This window comes from Bombus pyrosoma, linkage group LG18 (assembly GCF_014825855.1).
Source record: "Bombus pyrosoma isolate SC7728 linkage group LG18, ASM1482585v1, whole genome shotgun sequence".
NCBI classification, from domain to species: Eukaryota; Metazoa; Arthropoda; class Insecta; order Hymenoptera; family Apidae; genus Bombus; species Bombus pyrosoma.
The window spans coordinates 1,916,591-1,943,933 of NC_057787.1; the positions used below are offsets into that span (position 1 = coordinate 1,916,591).

Here is a 27,343-nt window from a genome sequence, read left to right on the forward strand (position 1 = left end):
TCATCCTCATTGGCAGATCATTTCATCACTTCACTGGCCCACCACTGTGTTTCACGTTATCGTCTCGCGATAACGAGCAACCGGACGTAAAAATGGACAAACTTAAGAGAAAAAAGGTTCGTGCACTAACCTGCTATACCGAAGAGGGTATAAGAGAGGATGAGTAGAGTAGCGAGGTAGGGCGGGATCCTGCATCCTCTCGTCATGGCAGTGACGGTGGCAGGGTTGTCGGTGGCGGTGGTACCATCCGCGTGGCGATTGCCGGTGGTCCGGACGATGCGATCGGCGTTTTCGTCCCGATCGCAAGGCGGTCTGTCGTCCCGCAGTCGCTGATGGATATGATGCAGATGATGATGATGGTGATGGTGAGGGTGGTGATGGTGGTGATGGTGATGATGCAGATGATGATGATGATGTTGTAGGTGGTGGAGTTCGTGACGGATGTCCCGATGAGGAGGAGCAGCGGTAGCCTGGTCCTGATACGTAGCCTCATCGTCGGCTTCCTCGTCGACGACCAGCTCGTTGCTAGCCACGCTGTCCCTTCGTTGGTGACATCGTTGACGCTGTAGTTGTTGTTGTTGCTGATGACGATGACTATAGCGACGATGTATATGATGCAGGTGATGACGACGGTGGCTGTAGTTGGTGGTGGTACTGCTGTCGCCGCAGCAGACCTCGCCATCGGCCACCGGTGAGCAACTAACCTCCTCGAGCACGCTCGCTCCTACCGCATCGCATCCTCCCCTTCCTTCGTCCAGACCGTCCACGTAGCCTCCCACCCCCGCTGTTGCTGCCTCTTCTGTTTCTTCAACGGCACGAGCTCCACCACCTGGCCCGGAGCTGCGGCGCACGTGCCGCCGCCTCCCTGTAACCAAATATCCGACCGGCCGGCCGTTTACAGTGTGTTTTATCTCGGCCCGGCTCCGCTTCATCTAGCCGGCTGATCCACGCACACCCGGGGGTAGTTAAACACGTCGTGCCAACCGAACACAAGCAACCGAATAATATATCCTTACTTGGAGAGGATCGACGCGTGTATGTGCGGGTGGTTTCTTGTCTGGCCACATGCAGGGGCCTATATATCGTGGTAAGTGCATATAGAGGGAGGGGGGTATTTCACCGGTGAAATTTCGGCGAATTAGTTTAGTGGAAGGGATCGAGGAATACTGAATTTTTGGGTAAAAATAGGGGCTGGATTTTTTATTTTAGATTCTTCTAAATATTGGGCTGGCAACTAAGTGGCAAATAAGTGATCACTTATTTGCCGAAGAAAAGCGTGCGATAGCTTGTATCGATGGCTAATTGCAATTGTAGAAAGAAGGTCTTGCAATTGTCTTTTTATACTATTTATATCGCGTACCATGAAGCACTATAGTAATGTCAATACAGTATAGTATTAGTTCAATTTAGTTCAATAGTAAATTAACGCGGAATTATGAATGAACTGTCGATTTTTATGCGATCCCATATCTTAACAAATCCAACCTAAATTACATTTCACTTTGAACATTTTATATGTTCCTTTGCATATCTCATGCAATTCGATATTTAGTTGCAATTGTAGGAAAAAGATCTTGCAATTGTCGTTTTGTACTATATGAAACACTTGATATTTATATTAACAGATATTAATATCACGGATTTATATAGAAAACTGATAGTATTCGTGTGAGATTAATTTAATACGTAGCTTCAGTTCCAATTCCTCGATGTTAGGTTACTATAATATTTCCATATGGTACGGTGTTACAGCAATAAATAAGCGATTCATATGTTAGGTTAGCAAATTTTCTCATTATCACCTAATGACAAAACCCGCAATCACTTAGTTGTGAATCTAATAGGTTAGAAAATGTTGCGATAGATGACTCTGTAGTTTATCGGAGTGAAGATGGTCGTTGTTAGTAGTTATAAATGAAATTTAGGTTGGATCTAGAGAATCTAGTTGCGTGATTCATACAGTCTTTTGCTCTACGTTCCTCTTATCATGAAAATAGCTGCAATTAACCCTTCCTGACGTCCGACGGTCCTAATTTGAAGCAGTGATCTACTAGAAGTCCAATACATATGTATACCCTGAAAATTGTACGACAATGTAACGTTCACATCGCACGCGACTAACCTTCTCAATTTTCGCCGACCTCGATTTACTATCTTTAACCCTTTGCACTGTGAATTTTATTTAAATTTCGTTGGCAGCAGCTGCCAACACTTTTAAGTGTTTTATTTGAAATTTGCTTTAATAAAAAAATAAGAGAATTTAAATAAATAAAGGAAGAAGGAAATTCACTTAAATTACAGTTTTATTCACACTATTGTTGCATTTTCTAATTTTTAAGTGTATGATATATGTTGAAACAATTTCCAGCATGCAATCTATTGATTTGGACATGAAACAATGTCTTGAGACAAAAACTGATGTCGAGTAGTCACACTCGACATTGCAGTGCAAAGGGTTGAAGAATATTTGGCATTTCGATATCTCGGAATATGATCAAAAAGCACGAGCTTTTCATCGTTATATGTTACGTCTCCTTGAGAAAAGTTTTTCGAAAATGGAAAAAACGTCAAGGACCATGGTATATAAATGTCTATGGGTAAATATTTTTCGATAGATAGCACGCGGTTTCGAGGGTTGGCGCCTCTTGGAAAAATCGAGGTGGTGTGTAAACCAGAGAACACGGCCACGTGAACGCGATACTTTTGTGAAAAGGCCATTTCCACAAAATGCAAGGCTTTTCCTTGTTAAATCCACGAAACCATTGTGTAGCTATTCGACCATAGGCTGTCATTGTGCTCTGTTTGGAGGTAAAATATTTGCCACGAAAAGAAATTGTTTTCCACGTTTGGGTCCCTTAAAACCATCTGCCACCCTCGCGTCGATTATTCCCAACGATTGGATCAGGTTGCACCCTATCCATCGTTCATATCCGTTTTTCGCGATAGTGAGATTTTCATCGTCTGAATTCTATGAAACCATCTATTTTCCTACGAGATTGCGGTATTTGTAAATTATCGATGTAAGTGGTTCCCTCTGTGCATTGAAATTGAAGGTCTTATTAATAGAAAATCATAAGTCTTAATCGTGTTATTCCAGGAAAGCAAAGGAATGCAATAACATTCTTAATTGCTGCTCAATACATTGTTTTCGATACATTCAACGATACATTCCTCCTAATCTTTCAAAACAAAATATTTATCATCTTACACAACCACTATGCGTGTATTTATATCGAAAAATTATTTCTAATTGCATCACAAACTTGTAACTCTCGCGGCAGATTGTTTTTATGGAAGTAATAGGTTGGCAACTAAATGGTTGCGGATTTTGTCATTAGGTAGTATTGACAAAACCCGCAATCACTTAGTTGCCAACCCAATAGATAATTCTCACTCAATAATATAATAAGTCATGACACAAGTGATTTTTTATACTATTGATTCCACTGTTGCGTTATTACGCGTTAGTGAAGCTCAGAAAATTCGACAACAGCAGCTTTTTGTTTCTAGTAAATCGTCTATTTGAAAGTAATCGAAGAATACATCTTATTGGATTGGCAACTAAGTGATTGCGGGTTTTGCCATTACCACTTAATGACAAACTCCGCAATCACTTAGTTGCCAACCTAATATTCAAGAAATCCAGAAAAACGCTATGTCAGTGTTCCTATTTCTTCCTCGTATCGCTTTATTAACACTTTACCGACCGCTAGCGGATCAGCAGCATATGCATGTCCGACCAACAGCTCAAGCGCAGATTCTCCCTGGCGCCGGGTTTGTTTCGGTTTATACTTTCCAATACCATTTTTTTCGTTCATCGCGAACGGTAAGTTTCTCAAATTGGTGTAAAACTGTGGGAGCTTACAAAGCAACGCAACTGACGCAACTGAGCAAGGTACCTTAGTTCTAAATAACAAATTACTGCTCAAATAATGAGAAAGATTGTCGGCGACAAAAAGCCGATTAATACGCTATCGGTCGGTAAGCTTCGGCGACGAAAAACCGATTAATCGGCTATCAGTCGAAAAAGTGTTAATTAACCAACATGATGAATCCTCCTCGTTTATCCATCCATCGTACATATAGTACACGAACGCGATTTATTGCGCACGAACTCGATCGTAGCCGATCCGATCTCAACCGGAATCGTTTTTCAGAGGACATTGCAGATTTCACGACGACCTTGTCCCAGTAATAGACGTGTCGTAAGTTATACGCGATATTGCTCGCGATAATGAACGGTTTAACTCTCGTCTATGTATTGGGTTGGCAACTAAGTGATTGCGGATTTTGCCATTAGATGGTACTGACAAAACCCGTAATCACTTAGTTGCTAACCTAATATATTTCCTGCCAGTGTTTCTGTAAAAACCGCGACCTCGCAATACCACTGCTAACTATAATAACATCGTGAATTTATTAAGAGTTGGTAGATGGCAGAGTCGAAGGTAATTTGCTAGAGTCACGTAGAAAGATAGCAACCGGTTAACATGTAATCGTCGTTGCCATGATTCATTGGATAGATACGTGCCGGGGAAATTAGGCGTGTTTAACACTAAGAACTACCACACCAGTCAAATTGACTGGTTTTACAATTTTATTTAAAAATTCCTACTTCATGTTATATTTTTTCCCGCAATGATATAATAACTTTCGCAACGATAACTAAAAGAATAATATAATGAATTTTATTTTGTTTTTCATGTATCTAACCTAAAAATAATTTTCTGTAAGGGCTATTTATACCTGTCAAAGTGTAAGAGGGTGCTGCTATCTGTTTGTCGAACCCCAATTAACCAGTTTCCTCGTTTCGTACAACTTGCCACACGTTTTGAAAATTTGTACTGCGTACCGTTCGATATGACGATATCAGTTATCAGGAAAATTCCGGATCAATCGCTAGATGCTAACACTAGAAATACCACAGCAGTCAAAATGACTGGTTCTACAATTTTATAAATGTGTTAATCCTCGTTTAGAAATGATAGTCCCCGATAGATTAATAATCCCAAAAATGTATTACATAACATGGAATTGTTTCTGTAAGAAAGTAATAAATCAATAAATATAAAAACATTCTATTATTAGGTATTTCTAAAAGACCAGTTATTTTGACTGGTTTTCGTAGAAATAGCTTCGTGTTAACTATCGATAGTTCTAGTGTTACAGTATCGCAACGATTTCACGGAACTCGAACGTTGTCGATTCCGTTCGATTTAACATGCTAGATGTGACACAAAACTGCCACCTTGCGTCAAGCAGCGTGACGTCAATCGTCATTGGAACGTTCGCACTTGCCTATGGCGATCTACGGAACTGTTCGTTGATAAAAAAGAAAAAAAAAGTTGGCGAAAAACATCGAGATGTCGTTTGACTATCGAAGCTGAAAGAGACGTTGCTGAAAGGAATCGTGTTCTATTTGCATGATAAGAAACTTTGATTCGCCTTTCAAACGATATTCTATGAAAGATAAAAACGAGTTCCTCCATAGGTGTGTCGTGTGAATCGTGCTTTGTCTTTGAATACAGATCGGAAACTTCGATTTTATTGTTATAGCTGCCTTTACAATGGAAACTGTCACGGAGAATGAATTTTTCGATAGAATAATGTAATTCTACTTTCAACAAAAAGACTTCGAAGAAACACGAGGACAAAGGAGTTGGTCGTTGATCAAATATTTTTCGAACAATTCGTTAGAAACGATTACCTCGTTTTAAATTGCTTCTATCAAGAAGGAAATAACAGATGAACATAGAGAACGAGATTATCTTGGCGGTGAATCTTGTCAAAAAATGGTAAAAAACGCAGTAAACGTGCAGAGGAGCGTGATGCACGGCACCGCGAGACCGGAAGTTACGGTAAAGTGCGTGCAATTAGAAAATAACCTAAATTCAAGACGGTTCGCGATTCGTGTTGAGAACGATCTCGCCGGGAACGAGCGAGCAGAAGCGTTTAACGGCGCGTCGACGAGGGAAATGATCAATTATCAAGAGCAGACCACGTGGGCCGTACTTTAACTTACGATGCAGCTCCTCTCTTGTGTCACCTAGTTAGATCCACGAATTCCTCTATCTTTCTACCAAAAGCTCCTAAAAATCTTGCAATTTTTCTCTCTACGTTATTCCATGGGAAAAGTGTGGAATAAAATCGAACTATAGATCGCGTACACGTGAGAGAACGCGCGCTGACAATTAGAGACTTGAACGCCCGCAAAGGACGCAAACCAGTAGCAACGTTTCCATCGGCGACACTCTTAACACTTTGCTGACCGCTAGCGGTTCAACAGCATACGCACGTCCGACCGGCAGGTCAGGCGCAGATTCTCCTTGGCGCCGGCTCTGTTTCGGTTTAGACTCTCCAATACCATTCGTTTCGTTCATCGCAAACGGTAAGTTTCTCAAATTGATATAAAACTGTGGGAGCTTACAAAGCAACGCAACTGACGCCACTGGACAAGGTATCTTAGTACTAAATAATAAATTACTGCTCAAATAATGAGAAAGATTGTGGACGACAAGAAGCTGATTAATAGGCTATCAGTCGATAAGCGTCGGCGACAAGAAATCGATTAATTGGTTATCGGTCGGTAAGCGTCGGCGATAAAAAACGATTAATTGGCTATCGGTCGGTAAAGTGTTAAAATCTGTTGGCAGAGGAATGCGATCGAACATTTATCTTAACACGATAAAAGTTACGAATAGTTCGCACGATGTCGTTCCACAGATTTTTCTGTAAACGTGGTTTCTTACGCTCCAATGTTGTCGAGTAATTGTTTCATAATGCTGTTGATTTAGCGTCTGATTTATGTCATAGACTCGTAACCTTATCAGAACAAACGATAATATCTACGCATTGCGTAATCGTCGTTGTGCATTTGTAGTAATACGAATAAGTCGATGGTTTTATAATCTCGAGCGGAGAGTAGAGAATTTTTGTTTGAGGATTCTATTAGGTTGGCAACTAAGTGATTGCAGATTTTGTTATTACCACCCAATGATAAAATGCGCAATTACTTAGTTGCCAAGTCAATATCTCAAAGAAGAGGTAGCTATTAGGTCGTCCGAAAAGTTTTTTTCTTTTTATAAGGAAATAATAGACGCGCAATGTTTTTTATTTTATATTAGTTTATTGAATTATGCACGGACATAATAATAGAAATATAACGAAATGGATCATACCTAATTCAATAAAATAATATAAAACAGAAATTGTGGTTAATCTATTATCACCTTATGAAACGAAAGAAACTTTTCGGACGACCTAATATCATTAGTAGTCTCGAAAGAAAGCAAACAACGATTCGAATGATCCACTCGGAAAATCCATTTATTTGGGCTGCCAAGAAGCAACGATGTGTCAATAAACGCGACAACTTCGTGCTGTCAGAGGTCTGCAATTCGTTAACGCCTGCGACGAGTCGAGGACAGGTCCGAGTACACGCGCACTCGCAACCACACGAAACCATCTCGTCGCGAGTTCTAACGTTTTCCCTGCGATTCTCGCGAAGTTTAACACTTTGACTGCCACGTGGGTCATATATGGCCCACCACGGTTTCTCCTGCGACGGTGGTCATTGGTGACCGGAACGTTTCAACTTCTTACAATTGTAAACATTGAATAGAAATTGACAATTAGGGCATTTTCAATATAACCGATAAATAGAAGATACTTTGAAATAAAAAGTGACCATTGGACAACTAAATATTTTTATTGGAACGTCGATAAAAAAAAATGAGAACAAATGTTGCATCTAACGGAGCACTGTGTTTGCATCCACATCTTTGAGGGGTAGTCTACGAATATTATTATAAACACACCTTAGAAAATAATTGTAAATGCTGCTTTATAATCATATAATTGAGGTTAGAAGTGTGCACATACTTTACTATTATATATAGAATGATACTTATAGAAATACTGTTTACTAACATTTTCTACACGTTTCAGCGATATATTCTGCACGGTTTGCTTACGACCAAATAACGAATGCGAATGATTTGTTGAAATAAACGAAGCCTTCTTATAACACGTCACTATCAACTGTTAGCAAGGCGCCACGGTGGTCACCCGTGACCACCAATAAGATAAACGGTCCATCGGGCAAGAATGTTGTCTTACATCATCAATTTATTTTACTTTGCCATTATATGCTTTGGATAGTAAAAATACTCTCGTGGCGCCCTCAGCGGAACATGTGATTTTGGCGTGGCAGTCAAAGTGTTGCAGAATATTGATTGGTCCGTACCGCGGACGTTACATAAGAACATCTATGCACCGAGTAATTAAGATTCTTTCTACAGGTGTGCTCGCGTCACAGTAAGTCCGATCGACGAATATTTACATAAGCAAAAACGAGAAATTAACGTGATGCATTGTTTGTGGAGCACGGCAGCCGTTGCGTAAAGGCGTATCCGCTTTCGTTGGTGGAAAGGAAAGGTGGACGCGTGTTATGCGTAGTAGAAAAATTGAAACGCGATCTAGAAAATGTAAATCACCGGCAAACGAACGTGGAAAATCTGAAACGCATGGAAGATCGTTGCTCGCCTTGATCCAAATGCGAACACACTCCCCGAACCGGATAGACGTTATTGACCGATTCTACTGAACAGCATCATCTTGAACCTTGGCATGAGAAGAAGAGAAGAAAAAGAAAGGGGAGAGCAGATTCTTGTATGCTTTTCGACTCGACTGTCAATTTGTTAAGCGATTCACAGTAGCAGAGGCGCGGCCTTCTCTCAGAGAAGAGATATCAATCGAAAGGACAGGCCAACCCCTCGTACGACCAGGACGAACGTAGGCACCGACAGCAATTCTCGAATTATACGAGAAATTTTGGGCGTGTCTCTGGTCACGTGTCTCTTAAAAGCTGCTGCAGCCTCCACGAGAGATGGAGAGAAACAGGGCGCGAGAACAAGGGGAGAGGGGGATGATTTTCCAATGTGACCAAAGAAAGAGAGAGAGGGAAGAGCCCCCTGGTCCTTCCGGGACCGGTCTGGTATCAGCTGCGCCTCGTTTAAACACGGAAATTCATAAGTCCTAAGGTATGTTATGCTCAGCTTGGAAAAAATCTCCTGTCTGCGAAAGAGAAGCAAGGGGAGAGATAGGTGCGGGCCAGTCTCGGACTCCTTCGACTCCGTAATCTCCACCCCCGATAGCTACCAACCAGCTGAACTGAAGCCAAGATCGACGAGTTAAAGCTGCTCCTTTGATCGATCCTCTGTTTTTTTCTCTTTATCTGATCGACAGAGATTAACCGGTGCGAAAGGTTAATTCGGTTTGCGGTACGTTTTATCGATATAGACGCCCAGGATTTCATCAACACGTTGACTGGCGCGCGTGTTTTCAGTGAAATCTCCCTCAGGCCACGAGTGGCGCTGTATCAAACGTACTCCGCTAAGTACTTCCAACGATATTTTAGTAACATTTAGGAATAAAAGATATCCTTCGTTGCAAACTAAGAAAAGGGGAGATGGTATCCAAAGAAGATGATAACGGGATTGTCGTACCCAAATGGAAAGACACACGAGATATGAGAATTTTATGGTCAAAACACGCTCCCATTATGGTACCAAGTAGAAAAAAGAATCGTATTATTCGTGCTGTCTCTGCAGGCCAACAGATATCCGCAACATTAAAATTACTGGCTGTTGTCGAATATAATGAAGGAAAGTATGGTATAGATTATTCCGTTATTAAGTTAACCTAACCCCAAATGGTTTCTTATGCCACCACAGTTGGAAAAGGAATCAAATGGTACCGAAAACTTGGCGTTCAACTCCTTCTGAGAATTTCTGTTGTAAACGCTTTGACGGTTTACAAAATTGCAACAAGGAAGGATGTAAATATTAGAAGATTTAGAGAATTATTAGCTGCAAAATTATTACGGGGGTTTAAAAACACAAAAAAGGCGTGCGGAAGAATGATTCCGGAAGAAGCTTTGGACACGCGCTTGCAAACTATGTTACGCGAATAAAAGACGTCGAACGGACACCGATCAAAGACACGGGAGAATTTAAAGAAAACAACAATTTATTGTTCAAATTGTCCCGACCAAACTCCGCTTTGTATAAAATACTTCAAAGTTTCATATTCTAAATAATTTTCTTAATAAACCATTTTCGTCTTGCTTTTATAGCAATTCAATAGTTTTATTACTTCCTGTGGAAAATACTTTTCAAATACCTTCGCAAGTAGTCAAATAAGTGCCACCCGTATTCGGGTGACGCGGCCCGACCAGAAAGCCTGTCACCCAAATATGGGTGACATCTACTCGATCAGATACTTTGCTGCCGCCCGAATACGGCGATGCGCCCCGACCAGAAACTTCGCTGTCACCCAAATATGGGTGACTCATCTCGATCAGATACTTTGCTGTCGCCCGAATACGGCGATGCTCCCCGATCAGAAACTTTTCCGTCACCCGAATATGGGTGACACGGCAGCCAACGCGTTAAAAATCGTAAGAATGTACGCGAGTATATGCGTCAACGCGATTCGTCGTTACGTGAAAATCGACGAACTCGCATCGCCATATTCATCCCCGACAGATCCCAATTTCGATTGCTTTATATCCACTTTAAGAGCAGAGGCAGACGTTACGGCCATACACAGGAACGAGATGCAACCCGAAGATCTCGGAAACTCCAAGCCTCGCCACCCCCGTCTGTGGCTATCAGCTGCCCCGAACAGTTAGGCGCTAAGCCAGCGTATAACAGTCGGGACAGAGCCTAGGGAAGGCAGCGTAGTAATAGTAGAAACGCCAACGACCAAAAGCCAGAGAAGAGGGACGGGGAATAAGACGGTGAAAAGGTGGAAGAACAGTGGGAGGTGCAGATTTCATAACGTGCTAGAGCTCCAGATACGACAATATGTGAAGTGTAGATATAAAATGTGCACTGGAACCCCGGGTACATTAAAAGAGAGGGTGGAGCAGACAGAAGAGAGTTTCTAAGGAGAAAGAGCAGAGAAAGAGGGGTATATGAATCGTGTATATTTTCATAATCTTTCGTAGACGATTTGGCCGTGGTGGCTCGAGCCAGCGGTTCACGAACCGTACACGCATATGCCTCCGTCGAAAAGCGTGGATCGCACATGCTCGGGGCACTTCCCATTCAGACGAGCGCAGCTGCCGAACTCGTGGGACACGTCGGCAGGCACGCGCCTCTTGCCTCCATAACCTGTTTTCAAAATTCCGCTCCCCTCGGAACCAAGGCTCAAGGAGAGACCCATTTCTTCCTTCTTTCCTCCCCACCTACTATACGCACGCTGCTCTCCCCGTATTCCTCCTCTTTCTTTCTGCTCTCTTTTCTTTATTTCAACCACCTCTATAGCATGCATACACTCCTATTCACAAGTATTATGACATTTATAGAAACTCAGATAAAGCTTAGAATGTTAGTAAAAATTTGAAGAGTTGTTATTATCCGGGTTGAAACTATATAAAGATAAGCAGAAATCAGGAATCTTATAGCAATAAATAAAATTAAATAAGAAGACGTCTTGACATCTTGAGACGTCACCACATTAGCCAAAAGGATTTGCTTCCTGATAGAACAAAACCAAAATTTCCCTGAATATAACTTCAATTAGTTCAACAATTTTTCAATGGAATTGGAAGATCAACATATGATATATTTTATATTTTGTACGAATGCAATGATTTAGTACCCTAATATTTATAAACAAACGTGTATATGTATCTGATGGTTTCTTGCCCTGTTCATCTGTCGTCGCTTCACCGGCTTGCAAATTGCTCGAAATTTCGACGTTGGCGGCAATTAAGCCCAACCCGTGTCTCAACTACGGCCGATGATGCGGTACACCGCGCGAAGAGCGTTTCAAGTGGCACAAGAGCACCTCTTGCCGAAGACGCCCTCAGCTGCGGAGTCCCGTCGACGCTTAAATACCTTCGAGTGCTGCTTTTTAATTGCCTTCCCTACCCAAGAGACGTGTTCGTCTCTTAATCGTTGCATTATACGTATTCACGGACGCGCAAGGACGAATGCAGCTCCCTGAGGGGAATACTTAGATGATTTGCATACGTCGTCGGGGGTGACCGCCCTGGCAGACGGCAGCTGCCGCCTGTGTCGCTGCCTCCGAAATCTCATCGACCATCGTCGTCACCCTCCAGATTCTACGTCTTCGATTTCCAGCATTTGTCTTTCACAGTTTCAAACCAACAGTTTTCATAGTATTTTGTAAAATAGGAAATCAATTTTTCTTTTTGGAACCAAACTCATCTCTTAGGGCCAATCAACTATACTTCTATACATTTTTATACAAATATTTCTCAGTTTCATTACATAGCTGCACAATCAAGAAACGGATTACTAATTTCCATAAAAGCATTTACTACAAGTAGATAACAGAGGTAACGATAAATTAAAAAAAATGTTGCAATGTATCATATCTTTCTCTATTCTTCCATTATGATTAGAAAAGTATGGATTTGCGTAAACATCCGCAATCTAATTGTATTTTAGTAGGCGAAACAAATTTTTGCGTTCATAAAAATATGAATTTGCCTGAACATTTGCAATCTATTTATTAGGTTGGCAACTAAGTGATTGCGATCTTGTCAATACCACCTAATGGCAAGATCTGCAATCACTTAGTTACCAACCTAACATGACTTTCGATCATATGTTTTCATTTTTCTATTTTGTCAAATAAATTTCGCAGATATTAACATCTCACTATCCTCTAAATTGAGAGATTTCGTTGCCTTCAAATTTGCCACCTTGGCGCCACATCTTTTTAAGGAGAGATAGTAACGAAATTATCGGGATGAAAGGGAAATTGACCGCTGCCAACTGCGCATCGCGATTCCTCGTAAACGAAAACGGAGAGAACAGCCGGTTCGACCAGATGGCGGGCGGATCGATGGCACGACGATACGATCGATACAAATCGATGACTGGTTAATCAGCATCGCTGGTTATGATGCCGCTTTTCACGCGTAACCTGTCGACACGTCTGCTCGTAACTCTCGTTTAAAACGATTCGGATCATCGAGGTCGTTCAAAAGCGATAAAATGAAATATAAGCCGATTCTAAAGATCGATTTCCATAGTTTCATTGTCTGTGTTTCGCTCTGAACTTGCTGACCAAAATTTAACAAAATATTGTCGTAACAATAAGAATAATTAAGTCTTTGAAAAATGACGCAATGTAAAATAATAAAGAATTTAAAATGACCGATTTAAAAAATGCAAAATTTATTCTATTTCTGGTATTAAAAATATAAAAAATACCTTAGACTTTTTGTAAGCAATAAATATTAATAATTGTGTTACTTATAATAATTTAAAACGTGGAATTTCTAGTACTATACTTATTGTTCAAGTTTTCCCTACTATCAACAATAAAAAAAATTGTATCTTTGCCTCTAGCGAAATATTGTGTGGATTTTATTGTAACGGAACTACTACAATAATTTAACAAATAAGAAGTTAAACTGTCACCGCAATAATAAACGTTGGAAGAATATTGAAAATGCTGCGACCACCAACGAACATCGTAGAAATCCTCATCCTCAAGGACTTCGATGAGGTGGCCCGCTAGGCTCAAGGTAGGTGCGTATCGAATGAAGAAAAGACGAATGAAGTGTCTTACAGAGTTAAATAGCCAATAAAAATTTGTCAAATTATTCGCAATTAAAAATTGACCGTGTATTTAATTATAATCGAATATCGACACGTATTACATAGTTAGTGTCATATTATATCGAGTAGTGTCTTAATAATAGGACAATCTCGATACATCGTTCAGATTATCCTCAAGAGAGATACTTTACACGCCTCTTCACCGGAGGAAGATCAACGAGGTGGCCCACTACACAGATATAAAGAAGAAAAAGGGACGCGTCGAGAGAGGGTTGAAGAAGGGTTCGTGCCACGACGATATAAAAAACCAACGCGGCCAACGAACCGACAGGGGTATTTATCCTCCTATTAAGATCTGTTTCTGTTTCCCTCGCGCAACACCATGTTCTACCCCAACGCCCACCACGTGCGATATAACACGCTAGAAAAAAGAAATATTCCCTTCAAAACAGTGTAACAAGTAAAGTTCCAACTCCACCGTTATACATTCTTGATAATATACACTAGAACTCTATTTATTGGAATAAAATTTCAGTTAACATCCAATTAGTAATCCGATTAATGAACTTCTGCTGATTAGATTTACTTATCTGAACGTGATTTGCTATTACTGGCTTGGCAACTAAGTGATTGCGGATTTTGTCATTAGATGGTATTGACAAAATCCGCAGTCCCTTAGTTGCCAACATACCCAATATATGAACTTTAATTATTAAACGTATTATTCCTCGATAAGTTCAGAAATTCCGCCATATTTTTCTCTACGTCTACACCTACAGAGAAGCGAGATGCATCGGGACGGGCGAACGAACGCCACGTAATTGAAGCGTGTCCGCGAATGGAATTAAACGAGAAACCGAACGGCAGCGCTCATATTCGAAAGTTTGTATGCGCGTGTTCCGCATAAAAGCAGGAAACATTATACGGCTCTTGAACAGACGAAGATGCAGCTCGCCAACAAGGATGAAGGGTCGCAAACGCGCGACCAGCCCACGAGCGAGATAGAAACAACACGCGTCTGTAAACAAGGAAGGCTCTCGGCTAGCTTGTAGAAAAAAAAGAGATAGATAGAGACGTGTGTCGAACGTAGGTCGATCGGTGAAGAAGATAAAAAACATGCAGCTCTCGATAGCGTATAATACTTTGGGGCCGGATAGACGAGCAGGACGTATCTTTTCCACTTGATAGGGCTCGAGGAGACCTACGAGCGCGCAACCATCATCGTCGGCTATCGTGAGCCATAGTGTGTGCAGGCCATGGGTCCAAAAGAAGACATGGGCTCGCACATGTTCTTCACCTCGTGCAGGGTATTCATGCCCGGTATTCATAGCGTGCAGCTGCCGAATGCACTTCAACGCCATTACCTGTTTTTCGCAACGTTCGCTCGTTTGCGCCTGGGCACGCGCCCGCCGCTATGAAACGTACCCCGAAATCGAGGCGGGTCTAATATTCCTTTCTTTTTTTCTCTTTATCGTCTTGTTCTTGGTGGAAGCAAGAGCCGTGGTCTTCGTCTTTCTCGTCGATGGAATAATAAGGCTTCCGGGTGTTCGTGCCTTTGGCCACCTTTGCCCATGGACCTAATTTCTGATTTACACGATTTCGTTGTAGCCATCGACCGGTTTACGCGCACTGACAATGTTAGATGAGACAAGTTTGGGTACGAACTGCTTTCTCAGCAGTTTCAACTGCTTGTATACGTGTGACCGAGAATGTATACGTAGGATATGGTTTCATTTGGAGTTTAGACAAGAAGATTTGGAGTCTTGTGTTTGTAGATTTTGGGGTTAGGTTGCAATGTAATGGTAGTATAATTTCAGAGATAAATTACACGAATGATAAACGACAAAGGATAACAACGGTGTGCCGTGAAACAGAAACGAGACTAATGCGCGCATCGCCCTTCTCGAGTTTTAAGGGAGAAAATAAGGCTTCCAGACGTAGGTACAGTATCGTAGCGGTGCCTCGAATGAGAGGAAGAAAGGGACTCGTTATGACAGGACAATTGTGCTGTTGCGCGAAAGAAAACAGGTGGCAAAAAACCTTTCCAAAGTATTTGATTTCTAAATATTTGAATTGCAATGCGTAATATTTGTTAACTATTCAAGAATACAAGAACGTACATTTGATCTCAAAATCGAATGAGAAAATTTCGATTCGAAAGTGGCCGACGGTACATTCTATTAGGTTGGCAATTAAGTGATTGCGGATTTTGTCACTAGGTGGTACTGACAAAATCCGCAATCATTTAGTTGCCAACCTATAAAACACGTGAAATGTATATAAAACATGTGACTCATCGCGTCCTTCTCCTATGATCTTGAATCGAATTCAAGCAACACAGGTTCATTCGATAGAGCACGAAGAAAATAAATGGGGTCTGTATAAACGTCGTGCTACCGTAATTATTCCCAACGAGTATGACGCAACCGAAACCGATGACACATAAAAACGCTTCTTTCCCTAGGAATACCGCGTCAGTGCACAAAAATAGTTGCGCAGGCGGTTACAAAACTTCGTCGATCGTCTTCCGGGAAAGTAGGGCGACGAAACGCGTTCCACGTATTGTTGCTGACTTTTAAACGATCGCTGTTGACACGAAACCGCAAGTGCTTGTTAAATTCTCTTAACAAGTTGTGTACGGCACGACCAGTCGTTAAATACGCAAAAACCGTGAAAAGGAAAAAAAAATCTGCGGTTATTGTCCGAGTACAGATGGAAACGTAATGAATAGCCAGTTCGGATTCCTTGTCGACAATGAGTTTCTGAAAAAGCGAAAGAATCCTCGCGCGCCCACGGAAACAATGGCGGCGATGCTGATTGTACGCGATCTCCTTTCACCCCCTTTTACGCCGTATTAATTTCTCTGGCCTCTTTCAAATTGCGACATAATAAACGGCTACGAACAGAACAACAATCGGCACTTTTATCTCTGAAAAGAAGTTTGCTTCGATCTAAGATATACGTTCGGTATGCAGCCTCGCGAGAAACAGGCGAACAGGTGGCAACTTGTACGTCTCGCCTCGCCGAGATCCCATCGAATATTATGTAACACGTAATACTTCGTCATCCGTTTCAAGCATCGACGCGCGTTTGATAAAGTTGCACAGACACACCGTTCGAATCTACCTTGGTATTTCGAGTCTCACGAGGTTTTAAGTATCGTCATAGAACACAGAGTATTTTTAGAAGAAGCAATTCGATAAGAAAACATATTTCAAAGATAACATGGTTTAAAGTTTCACGTTATCGCAAAGATCTCATATAACCGTAAAGGTCTAAAGCCAGAGTTCTAAAGTTTAGATTTAACAGTTTCACTAATACGATAATAGAGAAAATTAGTTGCCTAAATTGGGGTTAGGTTAGAAACGATTTCGTGTTCAGATCAGATCTTTTTACGTTCCATTCCACGGATTCCCTGAATGCCCTACAAATCCTTGACCAAACAGGTCGGAAACAAGCGACCACTCTCTGACGATAGCTATGTAGCATTGATCCTGGCGGCAACAAAACTTTCATCGTCGACTTCGAAGCGGACAAAAAAAGACCTCGTAAAAAGTCGCGGCTTATCGTGGCGACGAGGCCGGTTTCGTGCCGCGTTTTGCCTCCGATTGACTCGTAATTAAGGGTGTCACCGAGCCGACCCGTGTTCCTGCCTAAAATGTGTACACAGTGTCGCACGCTAAATTGCCCAGTGACATGCAGAACCGAGCCGAGAATATCACACTCGCCGCGCCTCTCTAAATTAATGAAAAAGGACGCAGATCGGTTAATTAGCAGGAATTACACGCTAAGCGATATCGAACGGCGAGGAGAGGCGAGAAGAAGGTAGCGCCAGGCGTTTTAGAGCGGCGATTTGGAATCGGGTGCCGAGCTACTTGCGTTATCCGCGCCATCTACCTTATCTTGTTTGTCGTTTCTACGCTGTATCCGCAGCATGAAATCTCGCAGATATGGTTATCGGCTTATCTGCACGAGCTCAAGGATATAGAAAAGCGCCGCCACCTGTCGCACACACAGTCGCTATTGAAGCCGATCTGGGACAACGGGAACGTTGTCCTGACAAGAATTATGGTCGAAGGACTCTGTAAATCTCATGCAAGTGGATTTCCGCATGAACCGTATGCAACCTGGACAATGGCGTTTGTAGAATGGCTGAGCACGATTTACCGAGGATTTTCTGTTGTAGTTTAATAGGGATGAATTGTTGGGAATTATTTAACATTTTGACTGCCACGTGGGTCATATATGACCCGCCATGGTTTCTCCTGTGACGCCATTGTGTGGTCATTGGTGACTGGAGCGCCTCAACTTCTTACAATTGTAAAAATTGTATAAAAATTGACAGTTAGGGCATTTTGAATATAACCAATGAATAGAAAATACTTTGAAATAAAAAGTGCCCCATTGAACAATTAAACATTTTTATTGGAGCATTAATAAAAAAAAAAAAGAGAACAAATCTTGCATCTAACGGTGCACTGTGTTTGCATCCACATCTTTGAGGGGTAGTCTATGAATATTATTATAAACACACCTTAGAAAATAATTGTAAATGCTGCTTTATAATCATATAATTGAGGTTAGAAGTGTGCACATACTTATTGCACATTATATATAGAATAAGCAAATACTGTTTACTAATATTTTCTGCACGTTTCAACAATATATTCTGCACGGTTTGCTTACGACGAAATAACGAAAGCGAATGGTTTGTTGAAATAAACGAAGCCTTGTTACAATATGTCGCTATCAACTGTTACCATGGCGCCACGGTGGTCACCCGTGACCACCAATAAGATAAACGGCCCATTGAGGAAGAATGTTGTCTTAAATTATCAATTTATTATTATTTTGCCATTATATGCTTTGAGTAATAAAAATATTCCCGTAGCATCCTCAGCGAAACATGTGATTTCGGTGTGGCAGACAAAGTGTTAACTAGAAATATAGGTTATGTAGATAGAGAAGAATTTCATTAGAACTTACGGCGGCTACAAAGAATATTTTCCAATCAATCGTATTTTTATCAGATTCAATAGTTCATTTTAAAAGTATTAAATTTTTGATATACTTGGATTCAAATGTGTAAATGTTATTAATAAATACAACGGTGTGTAAATATTGCTGACAGCCACTGTAATTGGTTAAAAGATGATCGCGTTACTATCTCTTCTGAAATGCCTTATCTAGCGCAATTGTAGTCAAGAATGATTAACGTTATTTTTTTAAATAATTTTATCCGAATGTATGACTACCCGCTATTTTGTTTCGCAGAAACTGAACTTTTATTATCCTTGATACATTTGATAAGTTTGCCTTTGTAATATGTCTCATATATTACAATTGATCTGAAACATAGAACAACACCAAGTTTTCCATCCTCTATTCAGGGTATTGTTGAGTATATCATAAACGTATCATATACATTTTTCAGGGTATTGTTGAGATATACACATAACGCATTATTTTATTTAACATTCAGTACTTAATATGACGAACGTCATTAATAGTCTACATCAGCCAACTCATGGAATACAAAACAGGATGGAATATTCCAAAATGAATTTTAATTTACCCAATTGCGGTCGATTCTAACCCAACGACACCAGCTGCGACATAATCCTCTAAGTCGAAGCTAAGCTCACAGATTGGCAACTAAGTGATTGCGGAATTTATCAATACCGTCTAATGACAAAACCCGCAATCACTTAGTTGCCAAGCCAATATATTCGAAGTAAACATCGCGGCTCTTACATTCGAAGCATAACTCTCGTCATCGTTGTAACTCGATACTCCAAAACATAGAGCATAAACAGACGAACGGACGAATAAACAAAAAAAGAAACGGAATAGGATTATCGGCAATTTCTCGTCGCGGTTTCGAACGCGCTAAACTGATCCATTCTGCTGACGCGGGCAAACACGTATACACAGGAGAACATAGGTGCGCGCGTTTTACGGTGTGTCGAATATACGGCAGAGAAAGAGGGAGAGAGAGAGAGAGAGAAAGAGGAGGTAAGTTACGGAGGAGCCCTTGCGTTGCAAGGGTATCGTTGGCAGGCGGCACATGGTCCGCATCATGATTTTCGAAGCCGCAGATGGTTCCTCCTGCGGCACACGATTATGGTTTTTTGTCAAGCATGCTGGGAGCAGGCGGTAGGGCACACCGCCGCTTGTATTTCTCGATCAATTTTCGCCGCAAAATTGACTGACCAAGCCGATCGAACGATGCCAGCGCATACACTCTAGGAATTATTCTCGATAGCTGGATATCTTATTGAGGAATTAACCGCCCGCTTTATACAAAGATCAATATCGATACTCGTAGTGGGACTGACGGGTGAACTCGTTATAAATTGATTCGACGAAGCTAGAAGCGCACTTGTAACAGAATTTAGATGAATTGTTGAGACTGAGAAGCGAGCCTCTCAGAAGCCTAAATTAATCCACAACTCCACTTTCTATTAATTTCTTCGTTGAAGAAACGAATGATTTATTATATAGTAGGTTGGCAACTAAGTGATTGCGGATCTTGTCATTAAGTAGTATTGACAAAACCCGCAATCACTTAGTTGCCAACCGATAGAACGATCCATAAGTTCATCCATTCTAAGGTAAGATAAATAATAGTAAAATAATTCTAAAATAGATTAAATAAAAGCGTGTCTGCATCGTAATTCTTCTAGACATTTCAATCTATAAATCAATGTGACATCTGAACAGCTACTATACAAAATCGCTATAATCGTACATTACCATCCATAGCTTGCACTTTGATATTGTGCTGCAACATCGCATAGCTAACTCCCGTTCAAGTGGCTAGACAAATCACGAGATAAGAGATTAAGCAGGAATTTCTAGATATCATCAATATTATCGATCACAATCTATGGAAACTAAGTGATTGCGGGTTTTGTCAATGCCACCTAATGACGAAACCCAGAACTACTTAGTTGCCAATAGAATGATGCATAAGTTGATCCATCGTAAGGTAACATAAATAATAGTAAAATTCTATAGCATAGTACATATCGATCAAATATAAAAGAAAAGTCGAACGTTTTCTCGTACTGCGGACAAGTACTGGGTTGGCAACTAAGTGACTGCGGGTTTTGTCAATACAACCTATGACAAAATCCGCAATGACTTAGTTGCCAAGCCAATAAAACACGAATTGAAGTCGTAAAATAACCGAATCCGATTCCTTTCAAACAAGTTTATACAGCACACAATCGCAAACAATAAATTGTGCCCTCAACGATCCAATCACCCGAAATCCCCCATCCCTTCTCCAATATTACCGGATTTACCATCCCTCTATAAAGAAAGATGAGCGTTGACTGGAATGAAAAGGCGAGAGGAGCGCGTCGCGACGCGTAGAAAGCCTCGTAAATCACGGCAAGTGGGTTAAGGGTGACGAGGCCGGTTCCGAACGGCGCGCTGCGCCGGTTCAAAGCGTCGATAATAATTGGCGCTGCGGAGGCCGGGGCGGCGTTGTTTGTGCGCATTTCAATGGTCGCTCTGGAAGGCACGGCTAATCACGTGGCCAAGAGAGCCGGACAAACGGAGCGAACTGACAAACGACGGCATTATGCTCCGCCATTCTGGTCGTCGCTGGTGGTGGGCCGACGACAATGCCACAACCAGCAGGACACACAACTCGAAGAAAAAGGGAGTAGAGACGAGGGGGGGGGGGGAGAGAGAGAGAGAGAGAGAGAGGAAATGGAAGAGACAAGGAGAAATATAAAAAGAGGAGAGGAGAAAAAGGGAAGCAATCTTCCTTATTTCTTTCCATCTCATCTCGTTTCGGCGGCTACCCTCGTGTCCCCACCGCCACCCCCTACGGTCCGGCCAATCTCGTTCAGGATGACTGCCGACCAGCCAATCCTCTTATTCCGTTTCATTTGTCGATCGCAAACGTGCGCAGTGTGTCTGCGTGTACGCTTCATTATTATTCCGTATTGTGCGTGTAACCCAATTCAATAGCCTAATCTACTTTCCCTGCTTTTCTCTTGCTAATCGTGGGCACCCAGCCGATCACGATCCACCGATCGACTCTCATGGCTCTTTCTTTCGTTCCTTTCTCCCCGTTTCTTCCTTTTTTTTCACTTAAGCTCGTTTTCCTTACCAGTTTTATCCACCGAGTTGAAGAGAAACTCGTCGGTATAATGCACGCGCATGGGAAAATTCGACGACAATCGGTTGCTATTTTTTGAAGCAAGGAATTCGCTCGGAGGGTCGAAACTTTGGGAAAGTAGGTTTCCACGCATTCTCGTCGAAACGATCAGGTGCACTACAGTAATAACGTAATCTGGCCTATGGTGCGCTTGTCCGAGGGTCGATCTCCCTACCAGGGGTCGCTGCGATTAATTGAAAAATGCTGGCAGAGAAACAACGCACGCCAGTGTATACTTAGGTGCATAGATTCATCTTGATTTAAGCGTAGAAAAAGGAGCACACCGGCGGGATAGGGGAGGAGTCGTTAAAACGTTCGATCAGTCGCTGTGTATGTCCGTCGATGGATATTACCACGAGGCAGCCATGCCAAGATAATTGGACGGCGGGAAAATTAAAGGGAGCCACCGCGACTCTTGACTCTTCGCAGCGAGCGGAACGAGGCGGAATAATCTGCCTTGTCTTTAAGAGATTAGGTCCTTAAGGAAGCACTGCCTTCCTTCTCCCCGTTTCTCATTCCTCCCCCTTTATATACCACTCCTTCCCACCCCAAAAAAACACTTTTCATACCTTTCAGTCGAAACCTACCGCGATCATGCGGCTTCGACCAACCGCCAGATCCAACGTCAAACGAGAGCAAACTCGAGGTTCTCCTCCCTTCGAACAGAACGGAACAAGACCAAAGTAAATTACCGTGGACCGAGAAGCCTGGCCTGCAAGCCCAACCGTTTCTCGGAAGTCCAATTAAAAGTACTGTCTACAATGAGAGAGCAATTAGCGCGCGACTTAGGACGAAATAATTTTGTACAATCCTACACTTTCGTTGTTTGTTGATCTTCCCTTCTTAGTTTTATTGGGCGAATTTGATAGGGCGTTTGGAGGGGAATTGGCACGCTTACGTGCAAATCTAGGGATTTTGTTGTTCTACTTCTTTCAAGAATGGTAGCTATGAGTTGTTGGTTGTAATACGTGGTATTTTTTGAGTATATTATTTATTGATAATCCAAGTGTATCAGTAAATTTGAAGTTGCAACATTTAAAGTTATAGAGGACATTTTTAGTGTGGAGACATCTACTGGTTGGCAACTAAGTGACTGCGGATTTTGTCATTAGGTGGTATTGGCAAAGTCCGCAATGACTTATTTGCCAAGTCAAAGAAAAGCGTGCGATAATTTGTATCGTTAATTGCAATTGTAGGAAAAAGATCTTGCAATTGTCCTTTTGTATTATATTGTATAATTTGAAGCACTATAGTAGTATCAATACAGTATAGTACTAGTTCAATTAGTAAATAGACTGTTAACCTTTATGCAATCTCATATTTTAACAAATGCAACTTAAATTACATTTCACTTTGGATATTTTATATGTTTCTTTGCATATTACGTGCAATTTGATATTTTTACAACCTCGAGTTTCTTCAATTATGAAATATTTGATATTAGGTTGGCAACTAAGTGATTGCAGATTTTGTCAGTGCCACCTAATGACAAAATCCACAATCACTTAGTTGCCAATGCAATATTATAAAACATGAGATTACAGTTTTGTGATACAGTTTTCAGAAAATATAAAATTGTTCAAGGAAGATCAACGTTAAAATGAATATTTAGGTAGCTGATTGCCACGCTAGAATTAAGTCAAATACATTTCCAACTTCTTGCGCTAAAGATACCAGTTCCACTGAAAGATAGTCAACAGGATGGAATTTGATTAAATTCTCAAAAATTCAATTCATTTACGAAATATTAAGCATCTTGTCGAATAATTCACCAGAAACCTTGCAAAAATTTTCCTGAATTTTTACTTGCAAAAAAGAATAGCTTTATCACAAACAGATCTGTACTTTCAAAAGATTAAGAATCTTGCCAAATAATTCACCAGATATCTTGTGAAGCTTCGCTGAATTTTTACTTGCAAAAAGATAGGTTAACGTTATCACAGACAGACCTGTAGCTTCAAAAGATTAAAAATCATGTCAAATAATTCACCAGAAATCTTGTGAAGCTTCCCTGAATTTTTACTTGCAAAAAAATATGCTTTCAAAAGATAAAAAATCTTGCTGAGAAATTTACCAGAAATCTTGTCAAGACTTTCCTGAATTTTTACTTGGAAAAGATAACTTAACGTTATCACAGACAGACCTGTACTTTCGCAAAGTGTAATTAGGTGAAATCCGGGATTCTCATACGAAGAAAATTCTTTTCCACATGAATTAATACTAATCGGTGGCACACGTACCAAAGAAGACGTTTTAACAAGCCCATCCTCGGTGAGTCATTGTTAGTTACAGCATACAAAGTACCCCTTGGTCACGTCGAGCAAAGAAGGGTCTCTTTCTCTCTATGAATCGACCGGTTTATCATCGATCGGGCAAAGATTAAGCTCCATACGGAGGTGGAACAGGCCTCATGAATATTAACCCGAGAAAGCATAAGCCGAGGAATCCTTATCGATGTAGATCTTATAATTCGTCGGCAATGACCGTCCCGACGGACGATGATGTTAATCACACGGCCGACCAAATTATGGTTTCGCCTCTTGGTTTTCGGCTGTCGCAACGAGAAAACTCGCGTTTTGTAGTCCAACGATCATGCGAATATGTATACGATATACATATAGGTCTTGCATTAATTTAGCATAAATTATGAAATACGCACGGTGCCGTTAAACGACAGAAAAGACTGGTGGCGAGGTGAGCTGGTTTCTTCGAGTTTTACCTCGCCGATGATTACGTAGCTGTGGAAACATGCGACACATCCGTCACGTTTTTGTGCCAATGACGTGTCTACTTGGACAATCGGACGAGATAAGTTGAAACGTTGCTCCCACGATCTTTCAGAACGAAACATTCCGAGCATATGATAACAAATTCTGTAATTCACTTACATGTTGATTTTATCTAAACTCAAAGAGACGTTACGCACCAGTGGACACCAGCTGTTCTTACAACTAAGATTCTATGGAAAATTGTAATCTGCGAAGATATACAGTACGTTCACAATATACAAAAATACACAAAATATTCGTTAGAGAATTAAAAACAGCGAAACAAATTTAGTTGTACCAAAACATTTTCTAATACTTGTATGGACAAAGAAACGGAAATTTATATTGTGTTAATAATTACACACAAAATTCTAATGTAAAGATCAAAATATCTTTCTATGCGCGAAAAAAAGTAATTAAAATTTGTCTATTCTCCTGAAATTATTAGGTTGCGGGTTTTGTCAATACCACCTAATGGCAAAGGCCGCAATCACTTAGTTACTAACCTAATTATTCAAGAAATGGCATTGCTGCCGAAAAACGCTACGTTTATATTCAATTCTAATGAATAAATATATGGACATCTCTATTTTAACTATAATCTTCGTCAAATATATTATTCAATTTTCCTCGTTTCGAAACGAACGTTCCTTCAATCGTCTACGCTGAAAATTCCGCGAAATATTAGGTTGGCAACTAAGTGATTGCGGATTTTGTCAATACCACCTAATGGCAAAACCCGCAATCACTTAGTTGCCAACCTAATATTCAAGAAATGACATTGCTGCAGAAAAACGCTATGTTTATATTCAATTCTAATGAATAAATATATGGACATATTGAGATATGTATAATTTTGTGCGCTAGACTAGGTTAGATGCGTAGTAGAAATACTTGTATGTGAGTATCAGTATGTGGAGGTATGTGTGTGCGCGGCGTCTCGAAAACAGATGAATGTAAACGGTTCACTCGGGTATGGAAGAAAGTGCTGAGTCGCATGCAAATGTGTATCGATAAATATCTTAGAAATCGCTCACGAAATAAATATATAATTATTCTAATATTAATTCCAAGTGTATATTTAGTGTTCCTATACCATTATTTCGGATATCAAGATCCTAATTCTCAACAAGACATCTGCACTTTAACTATAATCTTCGTCAAATATATTATTCAATTTTCCTCGTTTCAAAACGAACGTTCTTCCAATCGTCTACGCTGAAAATTCCGCGAAATATTGGGTTGGCAACTAAGTGATTGCGGGTTTTGTCAATATCACCTAATGGCAAAAGCCGCAATCACTTAGTTGCCAACCTAAAAGAAGCGTATTGCTGTATTCTGTAGAATCTAATCGTTGAGAAAGCAACGTGACCGATGAAAAAGCTGTCACCCTCCCGCTGCAGCTGGGTGGTCAGTCCCGGTGTGTCCCCGATCGGAAGGCGGAGGATCATAAATCAGAACGTGGCAGAACACCGCCATTGACCTAGTTGCGTGGCAGAGGCGCGTGCAATAGGCGCTCGTCTACCTGTCGCGAAATGCCACCGGTTTCCTTAGCATCGACGTATCCATCTAATCGCTTTATTTCCTCGTCACTTGATTCCTCGTATTTTTATGTTTCCTCGACTGTGCTGCACTCGCGGAGATACCGAGTCGTTTCGTTTCGTTAATCGGAAATATGGATGACTAATATGAGAGCCGCGTGGCGAACGCGAGCGAGACACGTCTCGACTCGCTCGTGTCTCGAAGTCTTCTCTGTAAGTCTATAAATGTAACGAGATGAAGGAGCGGCCGCAGTCTGCCTCGTAGAATGTACAGTGCACACGATCGATGTTGGCCGAAATCCGAGCATTTTTACCGCCAGACGCCAAAACAAACAGCAAGGAACCGTTGGACGCCGCCTACCCGATGCAAAACTGTCCCCACGTGCCTGCATCTGTACCTGAATTTTCAAAAGAAAGATCGAAAGACGCGTCGACATCTTTTATTCATTCTTTCGGAGAAATGGCTGGGAAAAGTTTGACAAATGCTCAGAAAATATGACCAATTTGCTGCAGACAAGAATGGTGAAGAATTTTCCTCCTGCCGCTAGGGTTGTCCAGGATTTCGTGAATTTGAATGTTGTAGGTGGAAGGTAAATATAGAAGGTAAATATAGATGGTGGGAAAACGAAGTAAAGATTGGATTAAAGAGAACAGACGACTGAAGACACGTCTGCAGTAAGGTAGCAACTGACAGGATTAAGGAGATTCTACTTGTCTGTACAGATACCTTTAATATTATGCTTGCCTAAGCTTTTCTAGTGAATATCTCACGAATCTTGTAATACACTGATTATTAGTTAAATATAGAATCCCCGTGATTTTCATTCTTTACCTAAAAATAAATATGGTTTCTTGATAAAACTCCCTAACCTCAATCCTAGTTAGCGAGAGATTAAACAAACTGAAGAATCTATTTATTCGAGTCAGGAAGTTTATTTATTTTCAAGTTTCTATTATGTGAACTTCGACTATATGTATCGCTTAATCCCCCCTCCCTAGTAGATTCACATAAACGGAATTCTACTGTGCTTAAGCGACTATTGCTATTTATTGCTGTAACACCGTATCATATGGAAATATTATAATAATCTAACATCGAAGAATTGGAACTGAAGCTACATTTTAAAATAATCTCACACGAATACAATCAGTTTTCTATATAAATCCGTGCCTCGAGTGCAACTCGATAACATAAGGCAAACGATTAAAAGTCGCGAGTTCCATGAAAATATTGGGTTGGCAACTAAGTGATTG

At 41.0% G+C, this 27,343-nt stretch overlaps 1 protein-coding gene across 2 annotated transcripts in view; it reads right to left on the minus strand.

Moving 5' to 3' along the window:
• The window catches only part of LOC122577306, a 71,201-nt gene that overhangs the window by 17,821 nt on the left and 26,037 nt on the right, over positions 1-27,343 (minus strand). For both annotated transcript variants that reach the window (XM_043748563.1, XM_043748564.1), the window contains exon 2: positions 131-865. In XM_043748563.1, coding sequence (XP_043604498.1) covers positions 131-865 — 735 coding nt within the window. The remainder of the gene's footprint in view (positions 1-130; positions 866-27,343) is intronic.